This window comes from Lasioglossum baleicum, chromosome 3, assembly GCF_051020765.1.
Source record: "Lasioglossum baleicum chromosome 3, iyLasBale1, whole genome shotgun sequence".
Lineage (NCBI taxonomy): Eukaryota > Metazoa > Arthropoda > Insecta > Hymenoptera > Halictidae > Lasioglossum > Lasioglossum baleicum.
This window is the reverse complement of record NC_134931.1, coordinates 4,546,445-4,564,893: the sequence shown is the minus strand read 5'-3', so window position 1 is coordinate 4,564,893 and position 18,449 is coordinate 4,546,445. Positions and strand designations below refer to the sequence as shown.

General features: G+C 41.4%; 1 protein-coding gene across 1 annotated transcript in view; it reads right to left on the bottom strand.

The window, feature by feature from the left end:
- The window catches only part of LOC143207041 (uncharacterized), a 46,278-nt gene extending 32,040 nt beyond the window's left edge, over positions 1 to 14,238 (bottom strand). Inside the window, exon 1 of the mRNA XM_076420047.1 lies at positions 13,163 to 14,238. Within this exon, the coding sequence (XP_076276162.1) occupies positions 13,163 to 13,246 (84 nt within the window). The 5' untranslated portion in view covers positions 13,247 to 14,238. The remainder of the gene's footprint in view (positions 1 to 13,162) is intronic.
- Between the last annotated feature and the right edge of the window lie 4,211 nt (positions 14,239 to 18,449).

The window sequence follows — 18,449 nt, the reverse complement described above, 5'->3', positions numbered from 1 at the left end:
AGCAGTCTATTATAACATTATTACTAGACAGCGGATTTTAAAATGTGTAGGTGTAATTTAAAATATTAAAATAAAAATATTAGAAGAATTTACTAAAGCTGTTATATTATTTTGAACCTATCAAACATATTAAGAAAGTAGATGAATTTCTAATACACTGCAGATTGTTGCGATTCAGTTAAAAAATTTTTATTTTGCATCAAGAGCCGCTGTCTAATTATTACAATACTATACATATGTATGTATGTATAGACTATTATACATATATGTATAATAGCAGTACATATAATAGTAATTATAACCTTTATTAAACCTTGAAACCAACGAACCGATGGTGCTTGTCCACACGTTTGTAAATAACCGTTTTTTTCGTGCTCGCAATGGATCGCCGTGGTGCGGAGAACCGCAATTAAAAGAGGAATTCATTGGAGCTATTAAGGAATTCCGAGGATGCTTAGGAAACAAAGGGATAACAATTTTTCTAATGGATTCCACGGACCCAATACCCGATTCTATGTAAATGCGGCACTTAGTGGAAACTAGGAAATTAGCTCCGCGAGGACGTGCAGGACGCGCATCGCTGCTCGAACAATAAAGCATACGGCGAATGTAACTGTAACAAAGATGCCGACGACGACGCCGCTTATCCTGTGGTTTCTAGGCGGCCCGGGCTGGAAATGCTGGATCCGAAGGAGAGCCGTGAGGTCCTGAGAGACCGAGAAGGTCAATCCAGCATGGTACATCACGAGTCTCCGCAGTCTCGTTGCCTTCCGGTTCGTGGTAAATCATGAAGAGGCGGAGATCCCGCGTCGCGCCGCCTCTTTGCTTTACTTACAATAGAGACGCCACTAACTCAAGTCGAGGCGGTTAGGAGCCGGTCCGGGACGGTCTCGTGTCATGGTTACCGCGATCGTATTAAGTTGCGACTACACCTAACGATCCCGGCCGAGTCTTTCCGATGGGCTCGAATGGGAAGAACACCTTGCGATTTCAAGAACAGAGATCACGATGCACAGTGATCCGTTTTTTCGAAAAAATCGACATCAATTGATTAATCAACAAACGAACTTCCCTCCTGCTAACTAATTCCGCGGCTAAGAATAGCGTCTATGCAATTAAACAACGATTATGTTGCGTTGTCTTCGTGCGTTCGTGAATTATGCCTCTCCGTGATCCAAGCAATCTCGATCGTAATCGTTAGGAAGGGGAAAACGAGCCTAACAGGGAGGTAAATATTGTGATCGCGGTAATAATGACGATGGGTTCGAATAGGAAAAACACCTTGCGATTTCAAGAACAGAGATCACGACCCACAGTCCGTTTTTCGAAAACATAGACGTCAATTGATTAATTAACGAATGAACTTCCCTCCTGCTAACTAATTCCGGGAGTAAGAATAGCACCTGTGCAATTAAGCAACGATTATGTTGTGTTTTCGCCAGGTGCGCTGCTTTGTCTTTGCGCGTTCGTGCATTATGCCTCTCCGTGATCCAAGCAATCTCGATCGTAATCGTTCGGAAGGGACGAACGAGCCTAACGGGTAGGAAAATATTGTAATCGTGGTAATAACGACGTTGTTTGGAACACACCGTCGCCGTGCTGTTGAGAATGTTTCTATTAAACGCGCGAAACGATTATGTTCGAGTCACAGCTCTGTGCTCGAGCACGTACATTACAGCGGAGTCCTAGATACCGATGCCGAGCTTCGTTAGAAATGACTCATTCCCAGTAATCATTGTAATCTCGGATCGATCTCCCAGAAATATAATTGAGCTCCATCGATGCCGGGGACGAACCCGTTGATCGTGACTTTCGGAATAGTGAGCGAGCGCGAGCATACATGGCCACATACGAGTCACAGACAATCATAATCCGGGTCCGTTGAACCTAACTGTCCGCCATTATGGTGGCCGGGGCTAGACAAAAAGGAAAGCCATCCCCGTTTGCGTTCGCGTTTTTGCGTCGATAGGGATCGTTAACGCTATTTTATTTTCGCTGGTTAATCGTTCCGAGGTGGCAGCACTATGGCCGCGCGAGAATTTATCGATCGGGAACGAAGAAAAAATGCTGAAAAAGGAAAAGGGCGGCCGCATAAAGTGTGCCGACCCGAAGCTCGGTTCCGCGTTACACATCGCGCGCATTCTTTCGAGAATCCTTGCAGAGCCGATCCTGGCCGAGCAAAATAAAGGAAATCGCGCGGGCACTATGTACGATCGTATTCGACGGTATGCCAGAGTGTGTACAAGAGATGCTTGCCAATTTTCCACGCGATCCACCACGGGACCCGCGTAAGCGACCTCGAACACTGAAATCGGCATTGATCGTTACGCAGGTATGCGGTCACGATCTTGATCTTCGCGCACACGCGATCCACGATCGCCCATTCACGCTCGATCAACGGCGACCGCTCGGCTCGACGCCGACCTGCGCGACTGCGACTCTCGCGATCTCTCACGCAGAGTTGGGCAAAAATTTAATCAACGATTGACGACTAAATTTCTACTTCAATCGTTAATTGCAATTAACAATTAATCTCCTAGTTTAGTCGTTAATTGCGGTTAACGATTAAATTTCTACTTTAGTCGTTAGTTGCGATTAACAATTATTAATCGTCAATTGGATAATTGATTAATGATTAACTGCTGAAATTTCGAAATGAAATATGGAATCAAAACTGTATGAATACCGAAAAAATGTAAACTGAATTTAGGTGTATTGTCATTTGGTCTATAATGTACAATACAAACTCTGTTTATGTGCTTTTATGTCTTTTTTTCGATGATTTATTTTTTTAACCAACGATTGACGATTAACTTCATCAATCGATTGATCCAATCGTCGATTTTTCGATGATCTCTTTTTTTTGATCGTACACATTAATCAATCAATCATGATTGATCAATTAATCGATTAATGCCCAACTCTGCTCCCACGACGCACAGTGGGAAAAAGAGGCCGATGCAGTGGCCAAAAGTCAATTATTCGGTGTTTCCAGAAAAGAACAACTAGTTGACCAATACAAACGATTTTTTTCTAGGATCTTCTATTTTCAAGCTATATTACTCTGTATTATTGTTATATTACTTTATTATTTTAAAGTTAATATAACTTTGAACTAATCTAAGAAGGCTAGGCAGCTTAATATAGCGTTCACTTCAAATAATTTTAATTCGTCAATTTTGAAAATTTTTTAAAAGAGACACTTGTGGCTATATCCTAAGTAAAAAAGAAATATTACATTATTTTCATCTACATTTTACTTTACTCTGTACTTTTTTCGAATAGATAATTTTTATTTTACATGAAAATGAAACTCAACGCAGTCATAAGAATTACTTACAACATGTGACGAGAAAAGATATTTTGCATCGTCAAAATTCAAATTACTGCCTCGGTAGAGAACGATACGATCGGTAACAAGAAGATCACGGTCGCGTGACGGGGACCGGCAACCATGGACCAAGCGAAGTCACGCACACGCGACAACCGGGCCGTCCGTGTCGGTGATCTCGTGCGCAATTCTCGAATATCATGGAACGCTCCACGAGTTTTCCTCGGAGGAAGTCTGACTGTGTCCTTTCGCGACGCGTGCACGCGGGGAACGTTAACAAAGAGCCTGATTAAAGCCGTGATAACAATGCCGTCGTTCATCTCCCGGTTCCGTGGCCATTACGTCGACTACGTTTCAACGTCGCGTTGTTTACCCGCCCTCCAACCATTTTCACTTTGCTTCCTCGGGCGTCATCCTTCCGTTTACCCATTCTTTATCTCTTTCGTCCTATACCTGCACCATTCCTGGCCCCTCTTATTTTCCAACATTCCAAAATCTCATCCTCGATATCTTTTCTTGATGCGTCGTGCTCGAGCCTTATCTAAGCTACGTCATTCTCAAACATAAATCAAATACCTAGCTGAGTGACACTAAATCCGAGATGGCACTGACCTAGCTGGCAGCTAGGACCACCAGCGGTGGACCGTTCTACGGTTCTCCTTCGCTCGCCGCTCTGGCAGGTACTGTTATTTCACTGGCATACTTCGGCTGGAATACCAAATGAATCCAGCCGTAGTAAGATACGAGGGAAGCTGTGGAACCCACGGCGCATCGGGAATTCCAGCCAGTGAATCAGTCAGGCTCCACTGCTCCGGTTTATCAGCCGAACTTCCTGACGGAGGACATTTTCGAGCGTTCCGCGTTGTTGTTTCGACCAACAACGCTATCGTCGAGTGACGTTCGGGTTAGCAACTGGAGCAACACCTGCCCGTCTGACCGCGTTCTCGATGACGCTTAGACGTGTCGCGAATATCTTGACCACTGATTGACAGCGGACCTGCTGCGTCTCACAGCTGTCGTTCATTCTTTTTTTACTCATTTAATGGATTAAACATTACAGGGTACTCTAGAAATGGGTACAGTGACCGGCGCATCAGATGTTAGTGAAAGTGTTAATATCTTTTTGTAAGAGTACACCGACTCGCAACCGGTACTCCTCCATTAAGAAATAGGTTGTATTCCATACGTGCCAGATGCTGCGATGTAACAACACGATCATTAGCAAAACTCTCGAATAATGGTGTGTTCCGATTTTAATCCTTTGCACTCGAGAATGAAATATTTCTTCCGATCTAGAACATTTCCATTCAGAGTCACCAATCGAGTGCTAAGGGGTTAATTCCATCGGCAGTGTAGCAGTCGAACCACGTAGAACGTCCCTGGAGAGCAAACCGTTCGATCGTCCAAGGCTGACAAAGCATTCCACTAACACTGTCCGGTTATCACGTTGCGAAACGATCGACTTTTCTAAGGATCGCGAGGCGCAATCGTCGGCGGCCCGAGCAACCGATGCAAAACCGTGGGATCCTCTGGCTGGACTAGATCCTTGTTGATCTTGTGCACGCAGCGATCCTAGAACCTATCGACGTCTGATTCACCCGACAAGGTCAGGGACCTTGAGCGGACTGGCACGATTATACGTTACTATTTCAGGAACATTTACAATGAACTTCTATTTTTCATTCTTCTTTCCTTTACGACCGTGAATGGCTATGTTTATTCAAGGAGCCACACTGTCCCGTCTCATCTGGGAGGGATAGACTACACTATAGCTTTGTGACGTCACTCAGGTTCTAACTATAGCATTTTCCACACTGTGATTTTAGATGTTCTTTGATCTGGTAACGTTGCATGTACCTGACCTAACCACACCTTCTTTCCCCACCTGTGATCGTCTCTCATCTGGGTGCTTAAACTACGTTATAGCTTCGTGACGTCACTCTGGATATAACTATAGCATTTTTCCACTGTCATCTTACAAGGGAAGGACCCCAAGTGTCCAACTTCGATTTTGATAATTTTTTTGTGAGACGATGTTTTATGGATCCCTGATGATGTCTGCAAAATATTAGGTGCAGTTACTCAATAGTTTTAAAGACATAATGAGGCTGGTTTATGCCAGACAATAATACGTAAAGCAACTTGGTTGACTCAGATGTATATTTGATTGTCGTTGTATGTGCTGTTGTCGCCGTAGTCCGTTCAAAATTCAAGTGGTACGACTTCAGCAATCTTACCCTACCATCGTCTCACAAAAGATTATCAAAATCGAAGTCGGATCTACGAGTTGTTTACCTACGAGCTTACTAGAATCATTTTGATCCGGCTGACATCTAACGAAGCTCCCACGAAAGTGTCAGGAGGCGTAACGATATCTGATTCACGCGACAATGTCAGGGACCTTGATCGGGCTGGCATGATTGTCCTCAAGGTATCACACGGGCCGACAGCCGAAGTAATTACAGGCTGACACGAGCACGGGTTCTGCGAGCACGGGAGGGGATCTTCGCCAACGGGATCGACAATCGGACGGGGCAGAGGCTATGATTTATCGATACATCGATAAGCGTACCTCCGATAATCATTTAGAAACGAACGAGCCAGCCGGCGAGGAGCACAAAGCTCCGCTCTGCGCTGGCCACAGAAGGGACGGATCCTCGTCCTTTTGTCGATCCCGGGAGGCCGCAGGAATGCGCCTACCAGACAAATCGCCATCAGACCCGGGCATCGCGCGAGAGTAATGACCATAATCCCCCCGGCTGATTTTTCACCTTTGTCAAGCCGCGTCCCCATCGCGTCGCGACGCGCGACGCCGCACCATGCACCCGTGAAACTGTTCGAGGGGACACCGAGTTCCGCGTCTCTCTCCCAGCGTCGTTCGAGCAGGTAACCAGCAACGTCAGGTACACCATAAATTCCCTCTCCCCTGACGATCTTAGAGATTATAACATTAATCAGCCCTCGCTATCGGGATGCTTCTTCCCAACGAGGAAGAGGGACCATATAACCTCCCAGATAGCACACGTGACGTCCCCAAGACGTCCTTTCTATGTCCATTTTAGGTTTGAAAGTCTTACGTCCTCAAAAGCCGTTTTAACGTCTAAGATAAAATGTCTTTCGTTTGAAATGACGTTTTGAATGTCCAACAACTGACGTCCTTAAAACGTCTCTGTGCTATCTGGGCTGAGATCTCGACGGCGAACGCTGTATGATACTTTCATTACCCAGGCAAATCGGGCTTACATGCTCCTTAGGGTTTTGCCACCAAGAGTGCCACTGAGATCTCATGTTTATGCAACTCGGAATACGCGGAGATTATCTTTTCAAAGCTGGGAAAAATTTGGTTCGACTGGAAGGTTGCTTCTATTAGCAGTCAATTTGCTTCGTTTCGGGGTTTTATTGACTCGTTTGTATTTTCATTTCTTTAATCTTATCTCCTAACGTTACAACTAATACGATTATACTGCGGGTTTTTATGCAAAATGCTTTCAGTGTTCTCCATTTTATGTAAGTTTTATGTAAGTGTTAAGCGTATTAACAAAGAAAATAATATTTTATTTCACTTCAGTTCATTGCAATTCAGGTCGAAAATTGTTATTTTGCATGAAGACCAGCTGTCTGGTTATAGATGTATAAAATCCACATTTCTAGATATAATTATTAATTATGAAATATTACTTTATCTTTGCTGTACGTTAAAATCATTTTTATCGTCATTTCATACTATAGCGTTGCTGACAAGAGATGAGAGTAAAGAGCAGAGGAACGAAAATTACGACCAGCATAAAGTGTGATGAAATGACGAGTTAACAGATACAAAAAAAGAGCCACTATTATTTATCCTGAAATAAGATTATTGTTTGCGTTGGATGCGTTCGATATAGACAATTACACGTTTCCAGAATGTTTTCCACGTGAAACGGTTTTCTTAGAAAATAATCATGTTCGTGTTTCTGTGTTTATATCGCGGTCGGAACGCTATTCTTTCGTAAATGCTGGAATCACCGGCGAGGAATACGTTAAAGCATGGAACAATAGAGCATCTGTTCCTGTAGGGTCAATGGACATCGCAAGGTGAGGTGCTCGCATGTCTTTGACCGGGATGACACGCAGAAACAACGCGGCTCATCCTGATACCAGGTGGGGGAAAACGCTTAATTGCATTACAGATTTTAATTGCGCGTGGTTGCTCTACCCATTCGCAGCCAGCCTGTGATTTTAACGGAATATCGTGTCGGCGAACGTCCGCGCCGCGCGTGAGGGAACAAAGCACGGTTCAAAATTGAAGTACACATTGCGCGAAGTAAGTACGAACTACTATGAACACGGGACGGCCATTTTATGGTAACGACCGTTTCGCATTGCGCCGCGATCAGTCTTGTCTCGGGTTGCACAACGCGTTTTAAATTCGCGGATCTTTATCCGGCGTTCCGCGATTTGCCGCGGCAAAGCGTCCATCATTATCTCGACATCGATCCGTTCCTTCAATGATCTCGCTGCTTAATGAGTCGACTTGATCAAATAAAAATGATCCTCATTAGCTGGCTGCACGCAGCTGCCAAATAGAAGTGTTTTTCCGTTTTTAACACCAATAGGTACGACGTTCTTTAATTTTTATACATAACTGGACTCTTGATCGTTATGCAAAATTTTGGTATGATATGAAAAAATTCACGTTAAATCTTCTAATATGGATACAGCAGACTCTCTTATAACACGATAGAAAAATTGTTTGCACAAACTGTGTTCGTATACTTTCTGTGGCAGTAATTATACAATCCTTCTTTTTTCTTTACTTTCCGAAAGATCTAATAATTTCAAATTTTAACAGTACTAATCGAAATATCAACGTACACTTATGGACACTTACAGATTTATTTCATTCCACTTTCTAAAAAATTTGTCTGCAAAAATAATAACTAGACTGCGGATTTTATGCATTTATGACAAAACTGGCTAAATGTAATTTAAAGCAGTGGACATGTTAAAAACATTTAAGGACATCAATATATTAGTTTCAGCTTAATAGGATAATTAAAAGAAGAATACAATATTTTATTTGGCTTCTGTGTCCTGCAATCAATGCAAACATTTTCCATTTTGCATAAAGTTCCGCAGTCTAGTAATAACAAATAGAAGCAATGTCATCATTACACGAAAAACGAAATTACTGTGTCCGAACGACCTAACATAAATCAAGAGGAAGAGCCATCAGGTCTGAGATTCGCGTTACGCGGTGGCAGCAGCATAAAGTTCGTCCGGTTTTCTATCCATTATGAAATATATTTGACGAGTTCTGGCGCGCTGCATAATATGGAATAACATTTCCAACGGTGAGCGTCCGCATATCTTCTTCCTCTCCGGTTAGAATAGCCGTCTCGACCTTTTACGTCCTCCTAAGTCCGAGCGTATTCCTGTTTTAAGGTCCCATAGAATCACGACGGGGAAGACGTGGGTTAGCGGATAAGGGATCGAAGTAGCAAGGGAAGGAGCCGGGACAGTCGTAGGTAGAGAAAGGGAGATGGTAAAAAGGAAAGAAAGGAACAGAGAGGGGGGGGGGAGGGAGGAAGACAGAAGAAAGCCAAAGAATGGGGGATCGTCATCTTCACGCGATGCCGAGCGAGGCGAACTTATGTAACGCTTTCATGCAAGACAAGGCCAAGGTTTCCGTGATGCAGACACTCGGTATCCGTGTGGTCCCACCGTTTCATATTGTTTTATACCAAGGAGACGGCGACGCATTTAATTACGTATATCGAAAGAAATGATGTGGCCCTTGTACTACCTTGGACCACCGAGATGGCGGAATTCATGGTCGCCGCGGATCATGGGACACCGCTCGATTCTATAATTTAATATTATTATAAACAGAGATACATACGCACCGCGACTCCCGTCCGTTTCTGCGTTTTCTAACCGGAAATCAGATGGGAAATTGCTGAGTAGCTTCCATTTACAAATTCTCACTTCTACTGCAAAAAACTATTTTTATACGTATTTTGTGATACACGTTCTAGTTTTGTATTTTTCAAACTTCTCCGCTCCGCTTCTTTCTCAGCTCGTTTGGCATTACAATCGTCGTTAACGCTTATATTGTTCGTGGACTTTTTACCAGACCTCTGACACCGAAAGCATTCTCGCTTCTACCGGAAATCAGGTGGGAAATTGCTGAGTAGCTTCCATTTACAAATTCCCAATTGTACTGCGAAAAACCGGAAGTTATTTTTATACGTATTTTGAGACACGCGTTCTAGTTTTGTATTTTTTCAAACTTCTCCGCTCTGCTTTTTTCTCAGCTTGTTTCGCATTACAATCGCCGTTAACGCTTATATTGTTCGTGGACTTTTTACCAGACCTCTGACACTGAAAGCATTCTCGCCCGCGAGATCTGCTATCAATGTAAATCGCCGCTTATCTCGCGGGAACTTCTCCTCCTGTTTTCTCACTTTCGTTGTTCGCCGTCCACGGAATCTCCATTGTGCAGTCCGGCCGCTAATAACGGGAAACTCGAAGTGGAGTACGAATCGAGAAAACTTTAACGAGCTTTGTGGAAAAAGACGAGTGGGAACGAGCGCGATCCCGTTAACTCGTCACTCTCATTGTCGACGGGCATGTCGATCTTGTCGAACCACCGTCTTATCTTGCATGTATCGAAAAGTATTTACATTCGCATTATAATTTCACCCTTGCGGAAAATTTACCGCTATTTTACGAACATGTAGACGACCATGTCGAAGAACAATCATTTCATTATTCACACGCTTCAATCTCTTTCCTTATCGAACAATTAGATTGTGGATCTTCATACAAAATAATAACTTGTCTCATTCAATCGTACGAAACGAGAATAAAATCTATTTTTGTAGCAAAATCCAGAGACTTAATAACATTAAAGCGAGGATGTTATTGGTTAAATGTGACACTTGATGGAGTCATGCGCAGATTACTGTTATTTAAACCACGACGATCTACATACTCATCGTGAATTAATAAGACATAAATCATAGAGGATGGCAAGGATCGAACAGCTTCCGTTTTTAGTTAACTTCAGCTCATGGTCCGACGTTTACGACTTGTTTGCTATCTTCGCGCAATTTCCTCTGCCAACAGAAACCAGAAGTGATATCGTGACGCATCACGATTGCATAAATTGCAAAGTAATACAACACCATTTTATGCCAATACGTATTCGTTAGTAACGTAAAGATGTTCCGAGCTCGAAGTAATGGCTGCCATTACGCTGAAACACATACTTCGGCTACATGGATTCCAACAACCAATCAATTATATCAACTTGCATGATAACTGGTATTTACGACTTCCTATGTCTTCGACTAGTTTAGAAGTTTCGATTGCAAAAATCTCTTCAATTATGAACGCCCACGATTACCCTTCTGAAAGGTTTTATTATGTCAGGTTGGAAATAGAATGAAACTCTTCGCAAATTTTCATGTTTATACATGAACCGTGATACAACAACACTTTACAGCAGGGACCAAAAATAACAGTTATTATAAAATAAAAATCATTAATAAAAAGTTGATTATTATTGACATTTAAGACAATGTACACAAAATATAAAGAAAAAAATTCGAAGATCAAAATGATTAAAAAAATATCGATTTTTATACTTTTTGGTTGCAAATAACAGTTATTAGTGTCCAAAAAATTGGATCCTCCTCGGTAACTGTTGTCGATGAAGAAAAATTGTTTCGATTGCTCAACGCAGTTGTCGATGAGGGTTTATTTCGATCGCTCATAAGTTACCAATGAGAGAAGTTCATTTCGATCACTCATAACAGTTATCGATGATCGAATTTCTTTTCATTTGTTCATAATAATTATTGATGAGAAAATTCATTTCGGTTGCTTATTTAATTATTGAGTTGTCTATTCTTTTTTCGGATGGATCAAGCCTGTGAAACTCATTGAGTAGGTTTTGTACAACAAGACGAATCAACAGACCATAAGTACCACGCAAAATCTGTTTGTTTCAGACGAAAATATTATAGATTACTGGGAAAATCAGAAATATAGACTCATGTATTTATCAAAACTGACGTGCATAATTCACGTTGTGCCCGCAGCTCGGCTTTTCTGTTCTAAAATTAACGCTAGATGATTTGCGATGTAATTTGTCGGGAGAAAATTTGGGAAAGCTCATGTTTGTCACATTAAATTTTGATTGTAGCAATTAATTGTATGAATGAAAAATTTATGAAATAATTGATTGTCTACCATTTGAAAGTTGTACTATTTAATAATATCTATTACAAACCTTCATCAATAACTGTTATGAGCGAACGAAATGAACTTCTCTCATTGATAACTGTTATAAGTGATCGAAATGAATTTCTCTTAACGATAACATTTACCAACAAGAGAACAAATTTTCGGTTACTTATAATCCTTATTTGTAACCAATACGATTTTAGTCGATGAAATACTTGTTATTCCATGACTTTTTTTCTTTTTGGTTGTAACAGTTAGGGTCCCTGCTTTACTGTAGTTCATAATATGTATATCGATGGATCTAAAGAAGAGAGGAGGACGTTCCTGATTTTGTCCTCGCTTCGATTCAGGTGTTTCATACATTTCATACATTTATCAATTGATTGATTAAAGATATTAGAGGGAAGATATTTCTGATCAGTTCCTGTTTCCAGCAAATAATGCAGAGAACTTTGCATAATATCCGCAGCCTGGTCATTATGTAATTGCTTCTGGTAAGACCAGTTCAATAACCACGGTTAGATAAACATGGAATTCGTTTAATAAATAGAGGTAATACTTGTGCGATGTTATCTCGAGTGAATATTTGATGAACCTCGAAGCGCTGGAGAGGTGTTCGATTATGCGCCGTATTCATTGAAATTAGTATTCCAACGTTAGAATTTTCATCGGAAGAGGTTCCAAAGCGGCGGACTAGACAATTGATCCCTCCATTATTCATGTTATTTTACCCGTGTCGTGCGTGCCGGCCATAAAACGGGTTTTCCCTCAATATATTCACTGGTGTTCCTTGTTCGTAAGCTTAATGCGTTCGCCGTCGACCACGTCAGAATGATTTCCGGTTACAGATCATAACGGAGTCGAAGTGTAAGCATCCGAATATCCGGACTGGGAAGCTAACGAGTGCAATAATCTTTCCTGGACTCCCGACGTGCGATTCATTTAACCGGCCGATCGAACATTGTGTAACAGGTGAATTCTAATTCGAATTCCGGAATTTTAATGAATCGATCGAAAAGAAATTCGAAATAGAACAAGCAGAGTTATTAAGCTCACAATTACAGTGATTAATAATATTAATTCTCGAGATACATCTTCCTCCGCAATTTTTTTCGAAAATATTTGTCAAATTGTGCAGCTAACTGATTGTTCTAAAAAAGTTGTTGTCTTTTTAAGAGTGTTCGAATATTAGTGGGAGTCGCTGTATGGATTAGTTCAGACATACGACTTCCCATTTTAATCAACAGCGATGTATTAAACATCAAATAAATAATTAGGGTTATAATTACGACGCATTTAGATACTGTTACAACGATTTATCTTATCCAATATCATCTCAGCAGGAAACAATAAGATATGACATAATAAACTTTTCTGAGACTCTACTCTTATGATCGTCCCACGAATCTATTAACGAAGAGAATAATGATCTACTTAATTTAGGTTCTTCTGAATTTAATTCGTGCAAAATAACGTTGCATTATTTAATACAGAATTTTAGACACAACAATCAATTGGAACTTCGCGAGTGTAGACGACTGAAATATTCGTATTCCAATATAACTGTGGAAGAATCATGCACATAATTATCGCACCGACCTGATACGGGTAAGCACCTGGCCTGTAATAGCTGCCGGTGTTCAACGCCGGGTAACTTTTCGTACTGCCACACATAGAAGCCATCTTTCGTCGATGATTCTTCTTCTCTCACAATCTTCCTTCTCCGAGAAAAATCTTCTAAATGTCTTCGAGTCTCAGACAACTTGAGTCTCGATCATCGTGTAGCTTCACGATCAATTGTACAATCCCGACCAATCGACTGTCCAAGAACCAGCCTAAACCGAACGAAAGTCGAACCAATTCTTCCTGAACGTGTCTAAATGTTCCGAACTCACAAGGCTACACCAGTTCAAAGTCACCGAAAAGAGTCAATAAGTATTTTACACTCGATCTCCCAAAAACAACAGAAACAAGTTGAGAATCGAAATTCCACCAGCGGAATTGCGGATCCGCGATCGCGGCGCGCCTCCAACTATGTTTCCATGTCGCCGGTACTCAAGGTCACGGCTAGCAGCGCTAAATTTTTCAGTGGCCGGAACGGTCCCGTTAAGCGCAGCTCCCAATATATTCATACGCGACAGGCATTCCTTGTTTCGTAGCATTTAACGCGGTGACCCATAAAGAGAACCAGTCCGCTTCTTTCAGACCAGTTTTAAATGGTTCCGATTCGGACTCCTGTCCTCGATCATAGTCACTTTCCACGGGGTCGATTATTCTCCGCTGACAGTTCGCGTTCCCTCGGTGATCTTCTGGGTCCAGGTGTGAACGTCCTCTTGGCCAGGCTCACTGTCAACGTCCTCTTGGCCAGGCTCACTGTCAACGTCTCGACATCCCGAAGTCAACGTCAAACAGCTCAAGGTCGGGCTTTCCGCACCGTTTTCGCAAGTCGATGAGTGGAGGATGTTTGCCGGCGATGACAGAGAGGCTGACAACGAGTTTCCGTTCGGTTGGTTCGAAGAGGACGAGCACGGCTCGGCGAGAACACGAAGCGAGGCGAGGCAAGGCGATGCGAAGCAGAAAGCGGCAACCACGTCCTTCCACCGAGACGGTTGACCACCGACTGACAGCAGGAGATCTTCACGCACCGCCGTTCTTCATCTTCATCCTTTCCGTTCAGCCTAACCCGACGCTCTTTGCCGCTCATTCGGTTTCTTCTGCGGCCAGGCCGAGCTTTGTCGGCCGGCTTTGCTTCACGCCACTTTACTTTTTCGCCGCGTCTCTTCCTCGTGGGAATCGCCAAGCTGCGCCAAGTCAACTTCAACTTTTCTTCCACCGATTTTCAATCGGCGCAACGCAACGCTTCCACCAACATTTCCCCTTTATTTTTTTCCCCGCAATCCCCGATCCTCTGCTCCTCCATTACTCGTGACCATCGATCGTCCACCCGCCTCGGACCGCTTCGGGCTACCTTGTTGCGACACGGACAGCCTTACGCTCCGGGAACCAATTTGTTCCGATTCCTTTGCGAACGGCCCGCAGCGATGAGAAACGACTGATTACCGCCGAAAAAATCGCTTTCGATCGGTATCCGATCGCCTGGGTCGCGCACTTCGTTCACGGTTGTGCAGGGATCGAGGATCTTGCTCCGACAATGCTCTATTGTCAACGGAGTTTTCTTCGAATAGGCGAATTTGCGTAAAAGTAATATAATGTATCTGTAGATATTCGTTCGTTGCATTTCTTTCGGTCAATTTCTGTAATATTGCTCTTCAAACGAATTGAGCAGTTTAGAATTGTTAAACTTGCGCATTTATTACGTATTCGTCCACTGATTTGTTGATTAACGGAAGTTATAACTAGGGATGGGATCAAGTTCAATATGTACTCACGAATCCGAGTCAATTTCAATAACCAAGTTTCATTTCATGGGTTTCATGGGAAAAGTATTCATTTTATACAAACTGACATCGAACCTCGGAATGAGTACTTACAAGTTTCGAAAAGATATTTATAAGTACTTCGATGTTGAAAGGAATCGAATCTTTCACAAGTAGTACTCGAATCTTGGAAATCAGAACTGCATAGTAGGTTTTAAGCACTTTCTTTATTAAATTCGTAACTATTTAAGAATAATATTTCCGATAGATGTTGAATTAAATTATGCATTAGAGGACAACATAATTAATTTTAAAGGTAAAAAAATAATGACTAGAAAAATCACAGTATTTTCGGTACGATATTCATAAAAGTTTCGAATATACTTGCAAGTATTATTTTCGTTTACCAAAGTACTTGTAATACTTAGATACGTATACTAGTAATACTTAGGAGTACTATTTCTGTTTTTCGAAGTACTTATAGAGAGTTTGAATTAATTTATTCAATCAAAGTTTGAATCTGTTTGCTAGGTACTTGATCCCATCCCTAGTTATAACACCCTGAATTGTGCTTTAATTATTTATTATTGCAACAATTACAGTTCGACGATTATGCTGCAAATTTTATGAGCTCATTTAGTACGTGTCTTAATAATCACAAAATTTGCCGTATAATTTCTTAGATTTCCACTCCAGTACATCAAATGCATAGTTATAAAAGAAACGAAAACTGCATAGACATTTATTTCTCCTTTCCGTAATTTTAATAAATTATAAGTACATTTACTGTTTTCCCACTTATTTTCGTCGTAGCTGCGTAAAGCCCACAGTCTAGCCATTAATGTACTAATCTGTTCATTGAACAATGCACAGTCAAGGCCAATTTTCAACTAGCCAGCTGCCTGATATGAGAAAGAATTTTCGTACCCATTTAAAATGAATAAATATTCTTATCGCGTTACTTGCGCTCTAGCGTTCATTAATAATTCATCAACGCTTTGATTCGAAGGGAACATAAAAATCGTACAGTTAGCAGAAAGATAACTACGATACTTCTAGTATAATTTGGTTCGACCAATTAAGGCTCAAAGAAGAATCGGAGGTCGCAGCAGTGTCGTAGCAAAATGATAACGCCGCTCCCACCGGAGACTTCGACGCGTGAGTAAGACAAGAGCTCGGCGATTTCAAGGCGCGCGACTTGCACAAGCCCGATCCTGAGAGAGTTCGATCCGTTACGTTCCTGGATCAGAAATTCCAATAGGGGATCGCGCAAATACACCTGCACGCCGCTTATGCAACCATTGTTTACGTCGCTACAATTATGATTTTGGTATAGGAGTGTGTGTTGCCCGGTACATTTTCCCACATCGATTCCAAAGAAACGAGAACCGCAAGCGACCAAACGGAAAAACCACGAAAAAACTTCTCAATTCTTTGCAAATATGTATAAACATCAATTATACAAAGAAACTATATTATAAATAGACTGCGGATTTTATGCATTTATGACAAAAATGAGTACATACATGTAATTTAGAGCAGTGGACATGTGTTAAAAACATTTAAGGACACATCAATATATTAGTTTCAGCTGCATAGAATAATTAAAACAAAAATACAATTTTTGTTTGGCTCCTGTGTCCTGTAATCAATGCAAACATTTTTTATTTTGCATAAAGATCCGCAGTCTAATTATAAAGAAAATACATATATGTATACATGAAATATTTATACAGGTGGATATGACGTGCATTTCAAAGAAACGAGAGCTGAACGTGGCAAATATGTATAAATGTCAATTATAATAAAGAAAATAGATGTATACATTAAATATTTACGCAAGTTGACATTTCACAGAACTTGAAAATGAAAAATAATGTTTTTGCAAAACATGGACAGAGACCGTTCTAACAGTTGCAAAGTCTATTTTGTTGTAACACGAATTCAAGCACACACGGTTTCATTCCAAGAATATTATAATTACGACTTTACGACTCATTAAAAATGTGCACAACTGGGAATAGCAAGAAACCAATGGTACTCAGAGGTTACACAATTGATTGACTATAATTCTATGCTTTGTGGATGAACAGAAAAATATGTACAGTGAATCGGCAATTAATTTTACAATTTCTCACAAGAGCAAAGAACTACCGGTTTCCGGATCGGATGATTCGATCAAGTTCCGCGGTTCTCAAGATTTTCCATTTTCTCGAAAGCTCTCGTCCAATTCGCTAAATTAGCTCGGACTATACACGGTGCGCGCAAGAGGCTCGGCGGCGCGTTTCGTTAATGAAATGCAAGAAGTTAACTGTACCGACCGAGGGGACTGCGAGATACAGGATCGTCTTCATTGTATCGGCGTGTGATCAAAGTTGTAGGTTACTATGCTCGTTGGTACTCGTTAAAAGCTCGCGGAACCGCTCTAATCATTATCCGCCAAACCCGTTGCTCCGGTAATCCCGCCGTTTGCATTAATGCTACTTATTATTCGACCCTTAATGGAAACGGATCGCCATGTCCATTGTTATTTTCTGTAACGGTACGGGAAAATCTGCAGCCGCGAAATTTCCCATGATGGACACACTGGAACGTGGACGCGTTCTTGACGACCTGATTCCTACCTGGCGGCCGGGATCTGCGGGTAATTAACGTGAATCATATTCGTCAAGCTGCGGCCACCATCTTCTCTCGCGGATAAACGGTTTTCTGTAACGGGTCTCTGATAAATTACGCGCCTCTGCCCCTCCTCCCTCATCCACTGACGAATTTCTTCGCACAGAAGTCATTTCAGCCAGTGTCGCTGCCTACCTCGTTCTCGTAATCGCGTCGCCCTTTCATCAATTTTCCTGATCCACGTGTACAGGCTGTATAAAATGTAATGGTCTGGATCTGTGGACATTTGTAAGAGAAACTTGCCGCAAAATTGTTTATTTGTTTGCACACATATGGCTCCTTCCAAACTTCTTCTTTTCTGAACGAATAGAAGGTGTTGATATAAAAAAAAGCTTTAACAATTTCCTTTATATACACCGATCTAGAGGTGTAGATTCACCCCTGGAACGGATGACCATTACTTTTTATACACCCTGAACAGTGTACGGTTTATAATGCTCACAAGATGTAGACAGCGGATCTTTATGTAAAATAAAAATTTTCTACGTGAATTGCAACAAGCTGGAGCGAAATAGGAATTTGTATTCTTTTTGCCATTTGTTATTTGTTATCTATTTTTGTCATAATTGCATAAAATCCGCTGTCTAGTGATCAGAAGTCAGACAGCAAAAAAATATATATATAAAAAAACATTTTAAATCCACGCTTATATTAAAATGGACTAAAAAGGAGAAATAATTTTTTTAGACATTGGTGACCGTAAATAAAAGCGTGGAGCGCTAAACTACATTGACGTAATCTTCGTGGGCGCTCCACGCTTTTATTTATAGTCACCAATGTCTAAAAAAATTATTTCTTCTTTTTAGTGCATTTTAATATAAGCGTGGTTTTTA